Source organism: Rutidosis leptorrhynchoides, chromosome 2, assembly GCF_046630445.1.
Source record: "Rutidosis leptorrhynchoides isolate AG116_Rl617_1_P2 chromosome 2, CSIRO_AGI_Rlap_v1, whole genome shotgun sequence".
Taxonomy (NCBI): Eukaryota; Viridiplantae; Streptophyta; class Magnoliopsida; order Asterales; family Asteraceae; genus Rutidosis; species Rutidosis leptorrhynchoides.
This window is the reverse complement of record NC_092334.1, coordinates 506,670,414-506,686,577: the sequence shown is the minus strand read 5'-3', so window position 1 is coordinate 506,686,577 and position 16,164 is coordinate 506,670,414. Positions and strand designations below refer to the sequence as shown.

The 16,164-nt window shown below is 32.8% G+C and overlaps 1 protein-coding gene across 1 annotated transcript; it reads right to left on the bottom strand.

The window, feature by feature from the left end:
* Positions 1–6,721: 6,721 nt before the first annotated feature.
* Positions 6,722–11,923, bottom strand: LOC139892787 (O-fucosyltransferase 6-like). The gene is made up of 10 exons (XM_071875913.1): positions 11,749–11,923; positions 11,628–11,672; positions 11,418–11,511; positions 11,256–11,332; positions 10,336–10,424; positions 10,054–10,237; positions 9,782–9,963; positions 9,517–9,619; positions 8,694–9,025; positions 6,722–7,503 (listed from the first exon to the last, which is right to left on the bottom strand). Exons 1-10 carry the CDS (start codon positions 11,908–11,910, stop codon positions 7,068–7,070), a joined length of 1,704 nt encoding a protein of 567 aa, XP_071732014.1. The 5' UTR covers positions 11,911–11,923; the 3' UTR covers positions 6,722–7,067.
* Positions 11,924–16,164: the final 4,241 nt, after the last annotated feature.

The following is a 16,164-nucleotide window of genomic DNA, read 5'->3' as shown; positions in this document are numbered from 1 at the left end:
TTGCCTTGTCCATATTAAAACGTTTTAAAATCTTTTCAGTATATGTTGTTTGATGTACAAGTAAACCATTAGGCATATGTTCAATTTGTAAACCAAGGCAATACTTGGTTTTTCCGAGATCTTTCATTTCAAATTCTTTCTTTAGAAGTTGAATGGCTTCATGGATCTCTTTATTTGTACCTATGATATTAAGATCATCAACATAAACAGCTATGATCACATATCCGGATGTTGTTTTCTTAATGAAAACACATGGGCAAATAAGATTATTGGTATACCCTTTGCTTACCAAGTAATCACTTAATCGTTTATACCACATGCGACCCGATTGTTTCAACCCATATAAAGACCTTTGTAACTTGATTGAGTACATTTCTTTGGGTTTTGCATTGGTTGCTTCTGATACCTTAAATCCTTCAGGTATCTTCATATATATATCACTATCAAGTGATCCATAAAGATAAGCAGTCACAACATCCATGAGATGCATTTCTAAATTTTCAGAAACTGCCAGGCTGATTAAGTATCTAAAAGTAATTGCATCCATAACAGGAGAATAAGTTTCTTCATAATCAATTCCCGGTCTTTGAGAAAAACCTTGAGCTACAAGTCTAGCTTTATACCTTGTAACTTCATTTTTCTCATTTCTTTTTCGCACAAAAACCCATCTATATCCCACAGGTTTCACATCTTTAGGTGTGAGAATGATAGATCCGAAAACTTTTCTTTTATTGAGTGATTCAAATTCAGCTCGTATTGCTCCTTTCCAATGATCCCAATCATGTCTATTTTGACATTCCATGACAGATTTTGGTTCTGGATCATCATCATCATTCATGATGTCATATGCAACATTATATGAAAATATCTCATCAAGATTTTTCATTTCATTTCGGTTCCATAATATTTTTGAATGTGCGTAATTGATTGAAAATTCCGTATTGACATCATCAATCTCCTCTGCAGAAGGAGTATTGATTTGTAGTTCTTCTTGAACACTTTCTTTTACCTCATTATCAGCTGATTTTCTTTTCCGAGGATTTTTATCTTTGGAACCAATTGGTCTCCCACGTTTCTGGCGTGGCAAAGACTCAAGAATAACATTATTGCCAGTTTTTGGAATTTCAATTCGAGCTGGAGCATTTGCTGCTGGTATATATGATTTAGTCACTCTTTTTGTATCTGTAAATGCATCAGGCAATTTATTTGCAAGTTCTTGCATATGCATTATTTTTTGAACTTCGATCTCGCATTCTTTTGTGCGAGGATCAAGATACATTAATTGAGGTTCACACCATGAAACATCATTTTCTTTATTTTTTATTTCTCCCCCTAATCTAGGGAATAATGTTTCATTAAAGTGACAATCAGCAAAACGTGCTGTAAAAACATCACCCGTCACGGGTTCAATATATCTTATTATTGAAGATGTTTCATATCCAACATATATTCCCATCCTTCTTTGAGGACCCATTTTAGTGCGTTGTGGTGGTGCGATAGGGACATAAACCGCACAATCAAATGTTCTAAGGTGGGAAATATTTGGCTGATGACCAAAAGCAAGTTGCAAAGGAGAATATGTATGACTTGCGCTTGGTCTAATGTGAATCAATGATGCAGCATGCAAAATTGCATGGCCCCATACAGATACTGGGAGTTTTGTTCGCATTATCAATGGTCTAGCTATTAGCTGCAATCGTTTAATTAATGATTCAGCTAAACCATTTTGTGTATGCACATGGGCAACGGGATGTTCAACAATAATCCCAATAGACATGCAAAAGTTATTAAATGCTTGAGACGTAAACTCACCGGCATTATCTAGTCTCACCCTTTTAATAGTATAATCAGGGAAATGTGCTCTCAATTTAATAATTTGAGCAAGAAATTTTGCAAATGCCATATTTCGACTTGATAATAGACAAACATGAGACCATCTACTAGATGCGTCTATTAGAACCATAAAATATCTAAATGGTCCACATGGTGGATGAATTGGTCCACATATATCACCTTGAATTCTTTCAAGAAACATTGGTGATTCTTTTTCAACCTTAAGAGGTGATGGTCTTATTATCAACTTTCCAAGTGAGCATGATGTACATGGGATAAGTGCATCATGAGGGATCCTTTGATCCGCTAATGGATGTCCATGTGTATTTTGTATTATTCTTTTCATCATTGTTGATCCTGGGTGACCTAATCTCTCATGCCACAAACTGATCATTACAGGATCACATAATTTTTCTTTAACTACCACATTTACTTCAGGTACATTTATATGTGTATAATGTAAACCAGAATAAAGTCTTGGTAGTTTTTCCATTACACGATTCTTATCAGTGATACTTAAATATTTTTCATTTTCTGTTGTTACTGACTGATAATCATATCCATTTTGGTATATGTCAGAGAAACTTAACAAATTTCTCTTTGACATGGGAGAAAATAAGGCATTATTTATCAGAAAATTCGTACCATTTGGTAACATGAATTTTGCCTTTCCCATTCCTTTTATTAAGTCCACAGGACCTGATATAGTATGTATAGTTCCTTCCGTTGCTTTCAAGTCTGTGAAATATTTTTTAGATTTGAGTATGGTGTGAGTGGCACCACTGTCTGCAATACAAATATCTCCACCATTTGACTGATTTTTTACTCCAGCAGTATACATCATGAACTTCAAAAAAAAAAATATGAGAAACAAATAATGAGTATATAATTCATCAATATATTACATTCAAAACATGTTGCAAACGATAGCACATAATAAGGAAATATGTAGTAAACTAGATATGGTGTAGATTGAAAATCTACAACCATTTATTTAACGAGAACATATAATAGGATATCTATATATATATATATAGATATTAGAAATTTATTCATTAAAGTAGTCACAAGTTGGCTCAGTGATTTTTGTATCAAGGTCATCCACAAGATTTGCTTCTTTTCCTTTTCCCTTTAGGGATTCTTGATACCGATTAACAGAATGCTGATTTGTTCGGCAGTTTTTAGACCAGTGGCCAATTTTACCACATCGGTAACAAGAATCTTCAACATTCTTTGAAGAGCCTTCTTCAACATTGTGATTTGTGGGATTGTATGGTGTTTGGATTTTATAATTTTGTGGATTATTATTTCTTTGTCCACGACCACCACGACCATTACCATAAGGGTGATTTCGAACATAGTTATGATTTTTATTATTGTTATGGTAATTTCCATGATGATGGTTTTGGCCAATATGGCTACGACCTCTTCCACGCCCTCGTCCATGTGCATTTCTTCTTTTATTATTATTATTATTATTGTTAATAGCATTAGCTTCAGGAAATGCTAGCGCACCGGTAGGACGAGATTCTTGATTTTTCATCAGTAATTCTTTATTAACTTCTGCAACTAAGAGATAAGTTTGAAGTTTGGAAAAAGTTTTATAATTCTGCAATCTTAAATTTTCTTGCACAGTTATATTTGCAGAATGCATTGTGGAGAAAGTTTTCTCCATCATATCAGCATCACTTATTTCTTGACCACAGAATTGAAGCTTTGAACGGATCTTGAACATGGCCGAGCTGTATTCACTTACCTTTTTGAAATCTTGGAACCTTAGATTTCTCCATTCTTCCCTCGCAGCTGGAAGTAATATTTCCTGTTGATTATCGAATCTACTCTTGATACTTTTCCATAAAACATGTGGATCTTTGATAGTGAGAAACATATGTTTTAAGGTGGTATCAATATGTTTGCGAATAAAAGCAATTGATTTTAATTTATCTTGATCGGAACAAGTATTATTTTCTTTTAAAGTTTCTAGAATACCCAATGATCCAAGATTTATTTCTACGTCCATAACCCATGATGTGTAGTTTGTTCCCGATACGTCTAAGGCATCAAACTCAAGCTTTGATAAGTTTGACATTTTCTATTTTCAGAAAGATGAACAACATAAATCATAATCATAATCATAATCATAATATTTTTTTTTTCGTAGATAAATAACAACATGCAATTAGAATTAGTTTAGATTTATAAGTAGTAAACAAAGGAATAATGGTATGATTACAAATAATAAAATCATAAGGGAATATAAGTTCATATTATATTATATTATTAATGATATTATTATAATATATATTAAGTTATAATATATATTATTATAATATATTTTTCTTATTTTAACCTTTAAGATTTACTTTTAATAAAAATACAAACTACTTTTCTTATTTTAACTTTTAAGATTTACTTTTAATAAAAATACAAACTACTTTTTTTATTTTAACTTTTAAGATTTACTTTTAATAAAAATACAAACTATTTTTTCTATTTTAACTTTTAAGATTTACTTTTAATAAAAATACAAACTACTTTTTTTATTTTAACTTTTAAGATTTACTTTTAATAAAAATACAAACTATTTTTTCTATTTTAACTTTTAAGATTTACTTTTAATAAAAATACAAACTACTTTTTTATTTTAACTTTTAAGATTTACTTTTAATAAAAATACAAACTACTTTTTTTATTTTAACTTTTAAGATTATAAATTTAAGAATAAACATTAGTATGCATGAAATAAATAATGATTAATTGCATAAGTAATCATAAATGTTGGATAACATATAAAGACCCCATCGTATTCGTATTGATCGGAATTAATCTCGACCCATGGTACCGTGTTGTCAAATGACGTGTTGCGTACATAAAGTACCGTGTTGTCAAATGACGTGTTGCGTACAATCATGAGGTCTTATTAACATAAATATAAATGTTAGTGAAGTTAATAAGAGTTAGATTACAGAAAATATAATTCAGGTGGTATAACCGACCATATATAACTTAAATAACATAAATATAAATGTTAGTGAAGTTAATAAGAGTTAGATTACAGAAAATATAATTCAGGTGGTATAACCGACCATATATAACTTAAATAACATAAATATAAATGTTAGTGAACATAACTGTAAATGTTAGTATACATAAATAAATGTTAGATAACATAAATGTAAATGTTAGTATACATAAATAAATGTTAGATAACATAAATGTAAATTAGGCGACAGTGTCGACCATATATCATTTAGGTGGTATAACCGACCATATATTAGTTAGGTGGCAGAGCCAACCATATTTAGTATAAATGTTGAGATAATCGTGCTGATAACGTGTTATAATTCAGTAGGCTTATAACTACCTTTAGTGGTTCTTGACTGTAGAAGGTATATAGAGATAGAGATACTGTAAAACGGAGAAAACAAAGGTTGAACAAAAGGTATGAGTAATTGGTTTTTTATTTATAGAAAAATGTACAATGAGAGTTTGGTGGCAGTTGGAATCTAGAGAGAGAGAGTGTTTTTGTTAACCAAAAAATACATACAATAAACTCTAACTCAACACACCTATTTATACTCAAAAAAATATACTATGCAATATCTATAATAATAATAAAATTATCATCCAATTATTACTTTTATAACAAAAACTATAAAAATCAGTAATTATTATTTAATAAATAAAGTTTTTTATTAATTAATTAATAAAACAAAACTAAACAACATAATAACTTGACAAAAAAATTAAAAAGAAAATAAAGATGGTGAGACCTACTATCTATCGCACTTCATCACCTTATTAACGTTACAAATTCCATCACACTATCACATCATCACTAGGGATGACAATGGATACCGGATCCAGTGGATATCCACCCGATTATTCGTGGATATGGACGATCTAAATGGATGTGGATACGGATATGGATGAACCGAAAATGGATATGGATATGGATTTGGATGAAAGCTTTCATCCATGGATGAACCCGCTTTCACCCGAAATAACTAAGTATATAAATTTATCACTCGAATTAATATCATTTATGTAGTGATATTTCATTAATTATATTCATCTTTCTTTATATTTTCTCTAAAAATATAAATTTTTTCTTATATTTTGTTTTGTTTAAATCATTAAATGAATTTGTCGTACTTTGGTTGTTTAAAAGTGATTCCATGTAATTAAAAAGTAACCAACTTACAGGTAATCGATATCTTTACACGTTTAATAGGCTATTTGTTGACTATTTGTTATATAGATTAGTAAAAATGTGACTTTCGATCCGCATAAAATATTAATAATTATTTCTTTTGATCGTATTTATTAAAAATAAAATAGATTTAAATGGATACGGATGATTATCCATTAACCCGCTTTACCCGACGGATATAGATATGGATATGGATGGATGAAATTTTTCATAAATGGATATGGATATGGATTAAAAAATAAAAATGGATATGGATATAGATACGGCCTCACCGAATCCATATTCGATCCATTGCCATCTCTAATCATCACAATTGCCACATCAGCACTATACCTTGCAAAAACCTCATTTACATCCTATCACACTATCACCATTAAAAATGGTTTTTTGGTTTTGAAGGCATAGGCATAGACGAAGAAAGCAGAAGCATAAGGGTAGATGAAAGCAGAAGCAAAGAGAATTGAATGAGGGATGAATCTTCTGAACTGCTTGAGAGCCGGAAGATTGGGATATCTAGACTTCCAATTCTTATACCCGACCACCTCCGTAAATCACAATGCCAACTACAACAAAACTAGTTAAAAATTGCTTGGGAAAGCTTCAAAAAGATTATACCAATTGAGTAATCCAAATAAACCCATACTAATTCATAATCAAGATACATGCACACAAATATTAAGAAGCTAACAAAAAAGTTATTTATCTTATCATCTACCTAAACTAATGTTTGCAATTTTAATAATTTACAGAAGCAAAACTCATCAGTTTATGGTACAAACTGCATCATGTCCATTTTACCTACAATTTTCCAGACCCGTGATCGATGTATACAAACACTAACGCGCCAAGCTACCAACAAAGAACGAGTCCAGACTATATCTACAATATTTACTTCCAAAAGACCCGATAAAGAATGCGCTTTGCACAATCTTGTGATGATGTCATTGTAGTCGCCCCTCATTGAATTTATTTCGTCTTCTGTACAAATTTATGCAACTCCGTTTGTTATTACATCAAGTTTTTAATCAGAAAGCAACTCTTCCAACTCATTTTCCTCGGATAACAAAGATAGATCGTCCACATTTGTGTCGTTGAGAAGATATTGAAGATTAGAAACAATACCGTCTCCGTCTTCATCTTCATTATATGATTCTGGATCATTATCACTATATTCGTCATCCATACCTTCATCTGCCTCGGTGATACCGTTTCCGATTTTTCGAGGGAATGATAAAGATTTGACTTTTGCGTTTGTTTGTTGACATATACAAGACGTAGGGTTCTCGTGAAATTCACCTCGTCCGGGCCTTACCTCGTTCGGTTCCCCCATGAAACCTATTTGATGCACTCGAACTCTTGACGAGAATTCTTCAAAAGTCATGTTGCCTCGGTCCAAGAACAAGTGAGCCAGCTTCTTTGCATTTGGGCGTATCGTAGGTTTATGTCCAAAGTATCTCCTGTAAAACGTAACATATGAAGTATTTAATAATCCAAAATCACAAAATTGGCAGTAAAGCAAAATAAAGGTATACATAGGCTTAAGTAAATTTACACTACTCATCAATAATCAGCTTGGTTACAAATAGTATGAAACCATGGCCGGCCTTAGCTATGGGCCCACCATGCGACGGCCCTTGGCATCAATGTAGAAGGGGCATCACTGAGTTCTGAATTTAACTTTTTTTATGTACAAAAACTTGATTTTTGGATGACTGATCTCGCTTACTTTATTTTGTGCGATGCATAAATACATGTTTTAGATATTTTAGATTGACGTTCAGGTAGTTGCAAATGAGATGTAGCAGAGAAGATGAGCAACAAACTTGGGTTTAATCAAAATTTTCGTTTGATACCTCCTATCACTGCACAAGTCACTTTCATAACCATATACTTTGCAATTTGCATAGCTTATCACTTTTAACCTCTTATTTAAAAAAAGATAAGCCTAGACTTTGTATACTAGTCATTTGAATCTTTAATCTTCTATTCTAAAAAATTTGTGCAGGGAACATTACTTCAACTAAAGTAGCTATATATATTGTTTGTTATGATATACTACTATCATTTTGGACAATGACACATTATTAATTCTACTGAAAACCAAAGATAAACATTTTAATTATTTTAATGTTTCAAAAAGATAATGACTGCTATTGAGTCCACCCATATCTATCTATATATGCACTTATATTATGAAAATCAACTTATACGAGTGCTATTAAGTCTACGCATATATGTATATTATTCACTAACTTTAGTACTACAGTTATTTTGGAAAAATCAACTTAAATTGGTTGTCACACTTGATAGTTGTAACGTCAAAAATTTATGGTTAGCCCGTGCATGAATAGACTATGGACCTGCCCTGTATGCAACTAAAAATGATTACTTATTGGTAGTTATTACTAGTATAATAAAAAAATAGGAAATAACTGATAAAACCGGACGTAATGTTAGAATTTGTGTCCTAAGCATCTTTTGTAATATAATATGCTTTCTCCAATCTACTAGTTTTCATTTCTATTGTAATCTCCTTTTAACTTTAAACGTAAATCAAATGAACTCCAGGATTACTTTATAATCAAAAGCCAGTAATTTAAATTTAAATTTTTGTAAAATAGCAAACTGAAAAGAGAGAAAAACATACCTCCGTCCAGCCAATATTTTAGCCATGTTGCCGTTATTATTGGTAACAAAGACATCACTTTCATCACACACCATAAAGTCGAGTGCGGCCATACGAGAAGAGAACGCCAAGAATGGTTCAAGCTCTTGTTTGTTGGCTATCGTGTCTTTTGTATGAATGTTGGAGAAAAGTGCCCTTAATGGACTCAACGTCTCATCCCCACCGTACACTTCACCAGAAGCCACATAAATGTGAACATCTTTGTCATAACCGAGAGCTCTCAACATCAAACCAACTTCTTCGGGGGTTAATGGGCATCTCCCTTGTCTCCTTTCTTTCTCTGGGTCCGTAATCTACAAACAAAATCATAAAACCATCATGTCCCGACGTTAAGGATGTTTATGACCTTTTTAACTGCGTTTGAATCAGAACGTATTCAAGTTTAGAAGAACATACTATACTACTCCGTACTACTTTACTAATGCATAAAATAAGAGGTGACAAAATGGTTGAAGGGTTGAGTTTTGACGCAACCCATTTCCTGTCCGGATAATGTACATTGTATATTACTTCCAAACAATTTGTCTTAATTATGATCACAAATTAACAAGAGTTATACCAATTCACATATAATCAAATATAGTGAACAGTATAATTTAAGAGGTTTTATGCTATATAATACAACAAGGGGATACTTTTGAACACTTTTGTAACTAAAGGAGATACTTTTGAACACTTTTTTAACTAACTTATTTATTATTTATGATGATACATGTTTGACCCCACTAGAAATAAGACATAACCTGGACCAGAATTTATGCAAGCATGATAACTAGACACTTACATGTAACGTTTTCCATCTTTTTCGAATTTTACTGAGTTCTTTTATTTCTTTCTCCCCTCCACCATAATAGCAACCCGAAAAGGCAAGCATGTCAGGCTCAAACCTGTATTAATGAAAATTTAATTTGGCATGAGGTTCGGATACACTTTGTTATGTATTAAAATTAAACTATTCAATTATCTTTAAGTGACGTGGAAAACAACAAGTAATGAAATAAAATGCTTACTCGCATAAAAGATGATGTAAGGAAACATTAAAGGCATACCTCAGGTGTAGCGCAATAAAGTGTTTGCTCATCTTCCTCATTCGATTGACCAACTTTTTGCCCATATCAATTATAGGATCGGTAAATTTTAATGCATGGTAGTTTACTCTGCATCTAAGTTTTTGAAAATCAGTTTCTAAATTGTTAGCAAGTCTGTAATCAAACTTGCTCAGATGAACAGCCTGCCAAAATAATAAGTATGATAAGTCAGTGGCATATATGTAATAATTACCGATAAAAATTAAATTAAATAAAAATTAAAATACACGTACACGCCTCTTGGAAAACAAAGGGAGTACACGAATGTGATAGCATCTCTCGTTACACTTTCTAGGCACACGTGTACTGTATGGAGACCATTTCTTGCCTCCTTTGTGAGGAAGTTCTCGAATAATTTTTACATCTTTTGATAGATATGATATAAACCAATCGACGTCAAATATCTCTGAGAAAGTACTATAAAAAATAAAATAAAATATAATAAAAGACCATTATCATCTATGATTCAACTAATAAATGTCTATTTATGTTCGAATGATTCATCGTCAACTAACCTTGCATCCTTCCAGAAAGACTTCTTATCAAGCTTAGGGACAACAAGAGTAGCATTCAGAATACGCGCAGCAACAACAGCATCTGTAATCTGTGGAATAAGATATACTTAATACACTTAATAACAATCCCAACGGATCTTCGGTCCAGCGGTACCGCGGTTACACTTGTGTACTCGCAGGGCTAGAGGTCTCGGGTTCGAACCTCGTCACCCGCTCTAGGAATTGAAATATATTCCTTGAAGGTGGCCCAAAGGGAAGGTTTTACCGACCCGCTCCGAGACTAAGGTCCGGCCCGCCTGCCCCTCGGGATGGTTTAAGGGTCGGATCCTCAGGGTGTGGTTCGGGTTTCCTGCCCGAAAGCGCGTGTGTGTGTGCAAATGATGAGTGTCGTTGAAATAAATGATACGTTGATGCAAGCTTGCCTTTCAAAAAAAAAAAAATACACTTAATAACAATCAATTTAACTTATTACACAGTGTATTGACTCGCCTTTTGGAATTATTTACTCAACTATCCGTTGTCTATGTTAGGCCATACAGATTCTATTAGTTATATCCTGATAATCTAAGTGCTTTAATTGAACACTTTCGGAAATGCGACTTAATAGCAGTTCCAACAATATAATTATAATTATCTAAGATTAATATAGCATTATTTATGTACCTTTTTTCTTAACATAACTTAAGAAACTTTTACTCCCATTTCATAAAAACTTCTCTAGAATTATTTATTCACAAAAAAAAATGTCATCTTTGGTCATTATATAACTATTAACTCCTTGAAATATCCGATTTTGCTAAACACTCGCACGTCTAGTTATCCTATTGTTACAATGGCAACCAACAATAACAAGAACAGACACGACACACGTTCTATAATTTACTCGATTCTAACAATTTGAAATATACATCAAGACTCACCCCAGTTCTTTGTTGGTTTAAACCTCCACTAGTAGCAATCAGCAAGTATCGATTAGGCTTTGTCACTACCTGAGCTTCTGTTATCAAACAACACACCCAATTTAACCAAACTAATACAAAAAAAATTACATTTTTATTGAAATTATTACATTAAAAACTTACTTGGAAACTGAGTGCTAGCATTACTACATCCAAAATAATATTTTGACATACTTGTCTTCCATAAGTTTCTGTCACTGAGCATCTTGCTACTAGGCTACATCCAATCCAATAAAAAATAAAAAGGACAAATAAATCATAAATTATCCGTACTTAATAGTTAATACTCCATTAATCAACTATTATAACAAAAGTATTTGTTCAAACTCTAACCGAAACTTTGAAGACTGGAGTAACTGTTGCATTTTTATCATTGAACTGAAATTAAAAATCAATCAGACAAGTAAAAATGTAAATTCAATTTAATGTGAAAAATAGAATAAATAGGACTTACAGAAGTGTGTTGTGGAAAGTGGTGAAGGTGATCAGGTGAAGGGGCGAGAAGTGAAAGGAAACAAAAGAGTAAGAGAATGGCGCCGGAGATAGATAAGATAGCCGGAATTAGATGACGGAAATGCTTGTGTTTGTGATTGTGGCGCCGCCGGTGACCGTCCATGAATAACGTTAGTGGTGGTGGTGGCGCCGCAGCGGTGACCAATTTAAGATCTAATCTATGACTGTCCACCGATACACACAGATAAACAATTTTATTTTAGTTTATTTACTAGACTTAATTACGACAAAGGTCCTTAAAATTTAACCTTTTTACATCTCAAGCCCTACAGTTTTTTTTTTCATTTTGACTCTTAAAGTTATTATCTAGTTTCATTTATGTCCCGTGGTTAACTGCCGTTAAATTCATATCGTTACTTTGAATGATAGTAGGGCATATTGGTCAATGTATGTTAAATAATTTCATCCTAACATGTCGCCTAATTCGCACCCAAACCAAAGTCTGCAGTTGCATCGTGAATTTTCCATATTCACGTAAAACAAACCGTATCAAGCAAAACTCTAATATCTCCAATCCAATATGGATTAACTCATGACGGTTCGGAAATACACTATACTAACTAAATATGCAAGCTTGGATACACATAAGTTGAATCAACTATATCGTAAGATGTCATTGACTTTCTTGATTTATTACTTCGTATTTTATTTACGCCAACTGTTTGATTTGTTTAAAGCTTGGATATGACTGCAACTATATATCGATGTTGCAGTTTGATTTGTTTCACATTAGAGTTTGTTTTAGTATACTGATTAATATATTGATTTGAAACAAATCGAGCAACTGTAGTTTGATTTAATCTTTCGATTACAACTGCAGTTTAATTTAACAATTTGACTGCAACTCCAGCTTCATTTGTTTCATCATGGAGTTTAATAATTTGATTTGCAACTGTAGTTTGATTTATATATCGATTTATATATTGATTTATATATACATTACAACTTATATGCTATGTACTATGATATTACAACTCGATATCAGTGTTGCTAATACTCTTATTTTTATCTCGATTACGTGCAGAACATCTCTCCATTTTTAAACTTTTATAAAGTATATTTATTTTATAAAAAGGTTTGTAGCAATTTCGATAAGCATATACTCAATACAAACTTTGTATTACTACAAACGATTTCCCACCGCAATGCGCGAGTCATCTCTACAACCAATAATAGATCGAAATCACACTCCGCATAAATGCGTAGGTCAATCTCTTCGTATATGATACTCGTATATTTTTATATTTTGCTTCTCTGTATATCGAATTCACATTCCATTTGTACCAAATTCTTATTTTGTTTGGTTCAAGCTTGCTTCTTTGGGTCAATATTGATTCTTTGGTCATAAAGTTGTCATTTTGATGCAATTGAATGTTTGACTGTAAAATGTTGGTTATTTTGATGTACTTGAAGATTGGATATTGTTATGATGCTACTTTGTTAGTTTAATGTTATTTTTAATATCATTTTGCTACATATAATAGAAACTGCATGTTACTAATGTTGATGCACAATATTATGTTTATGATGCACAATATTATGGTGCTACACAATACTTTAGGTTACTGTGCATCCAGCTTTTAAGAAGTGCTTTAGGGGACCGTAGGTATTATGTTGCTTCACGATATATAATCCATATATTATGAGTCATGCCAATGGTGGAGCCACAACTTATGCTATGGGTCAATTGACACTAATGAAAAATATGTGGCCTGTAAATTCTATATATTAATAAGGTAGAAGTTATGAATTATTAAGTTTTGACACTAGTCAGAAACCCATTAACAAAAAAGGATATGAAAATTAGAATATTTTTAGGCTGGGAAGTTGGAGATTAATTTTTTTTTTTTTTTTTTTTTTTTTTTTTTTTTTGCGAAATAACGAATACTCATGTAGAAATGAGGTCGTTTTCCAAAAGAAAACGCCCTCAACAGAAGATACAAAAGGACATGGGAAAATGGGGAAGCTCGCACATAGAAAGCAACTATCTAAACAAAAGCTATCTAAAAACGAGCCTCACTAACATCCCGAAAAACTACAAACAAACAAATCAAACAAAAACTGAGAATAACATGAAACTACATGTAACGACCCGACCAAAACCGTTATTGACGGCGTCGTTAACTTAGGTCCCGTTGCGTGGTCGTAGTCCCTATATGAGACTCGTTTGACCAAAATTATGTCGCGTTCATTTGAAAGGTACAAAGTTTAGTTTAGCAAACGGATCGACAATAAGTTTAAGTTTACAAAGTTATAAAGTATGAATGAAATAACTTGCGACATAATTAGTTTGAAACCACAGTTGCTATAAATAGCGTAAGTAAGTAGACAAAAGTTTGAATCCAAAAAAAAATGCTATCCCTAGCGTATGCATGCATGGTAGACTCCAATCAAGTAATCAAAGAGTGCGGAAGCGTGTAACAAATAGCCATGTGAAAACCTGAGAAAACATAGAAGAATCTGTCAACGCAAAAACGTTGGTGAAATCATAGGTTTGAGTAAGTGAGTAAAAGTAAAGTAAGTCGAACCACAAGATTTGCAAAGTTGAATAATAGTACATTCTAAAAGTTAATATTCACGAGCACCCAATTATCAAAGCTTAACATTCCGTCCGTTGTATACCCCATCCATAGTGCTAGAACAAACACTGATTCTCGAAAATATATTTCATCCGTAGACGGTAGCGAACCGTCAAAGATGAGGGTTGTCAAACCCATATGGCCATATAACATAAGTTCTCGCTTACACCATCTGATGTAACTAATGATAATCGGATTGAGGATTTTCGTTCTAAACTCGTATGTAGAATGTTTGTTTTCCCGTTCTTGTGTTCACTTAGTTCAAAAGAATCGTTTATGTTTTCTCATCCCAAAAGTAAGTTCAAAAGAGTAGAAAGTGGGACTATGATCTCACCTCGAGTGCACGAGTATAAAAGTACTTCACAAAGTAAACGTGTGCATGAAAGTTGCTTAGCCTTGACCTAAACAAGTAAGTTATATCAATTAACCGGTTACGACACAAGGTCGGGTGAAATGTGTTCAATTAGTCCTATGGCTCGTTACGACTCGATTAATATAGCATGTGAATCAATTTGTCAAGTTTCATGCACGATACAAGTAGTTAAGTATGTTAGAACGATTGTATAATCGTTTGGTTAAGTTTGACTAAAAGTCAAACTTGGTCAAAGTCAAAGTCAACGGGGTCGGGTCGGGTATCCGACAATTTTCCCAAGACGAGAAGTCATATAAGAGCCTAATAGTCAAGTTTCATGTTAAACGGAGTTTTAGTTAAGCGGAAACATTTTTGTGACGTTTAAAAACAAAAGAGAGTGGCCTGGGCTTTTGCGCGGCGCGCACTGGGTTGCGCGGCGCGCACCCAAGTGCAATTTCTGGTCAGAACTCAACCAAGAAGGCAAACATCTGGGATCTCTGATTCTGCGCGGCGCGCGGGTAAATGCGCGGCGCGCAATACCTGGGAATCATGCAGTTTGCAGAAAAATGGTCCAAGTCACGAACCAAAATACAAACAATCACATTTTATGATCCGCAAACAATTAGAACATGTATCTTATATCATCGGAAAGGTATTTTTACAAGGAATACAACTAAACACAATTCATCAATCACAAACATCATTTACAATAGCCGAAATCTCATCAAGTGATCAATAAAAGTCCATTTTCAAAGTTTCAAGTTCATCAATCGCATTTTAAGTTTCGGGAATCCAATTCACACATATGATATGCCGTTTTGAGGGTAATGAAGCATACATTACTACTAAACACTAACAATTAACATTTCATGGCATTCAAGCATCAAAAGTTCATGTCAAGAACTATCAAACCCTAGTCAAACATCACAAAATCATTAATCGGGTTTTTGAAGTTTTCTTAATCAACCTACACATCAAAACGTGACTAATGATACTAGTAACACAATTAAAACATGCACTTTAACAATCTAACAACATTAACTCATCCAAAATCAAGGATTAAGCAAACCCATTTCAAAAACTCAAACTAGTTACTCCAAACCACAAATCGAGCAAACAAAACATATATTCATGTTACACACGAGCCATAGACACTAACTAACACAATTTCAAGTATATAAAACGAATTTAGAGAAATTTAGTGTTTTAGAAATGTTACCCAAACTTGATGAAATTGGTATCAAAATGTAGAGGATGAAGAGAGGATCACGAATATGTAATTTGTTTTGAAGTTTGCTTCCCGATCCGAATTTAGATGATGAATTTGTGATTTTGGTGTTTATGTTCATAAAAGAGAAGTAGAGAGAAAAAGAGGAAGAAATGTGGAAGGTGTTGGTGGAAATGAATGGAGGAGGTGAAGTGGTTG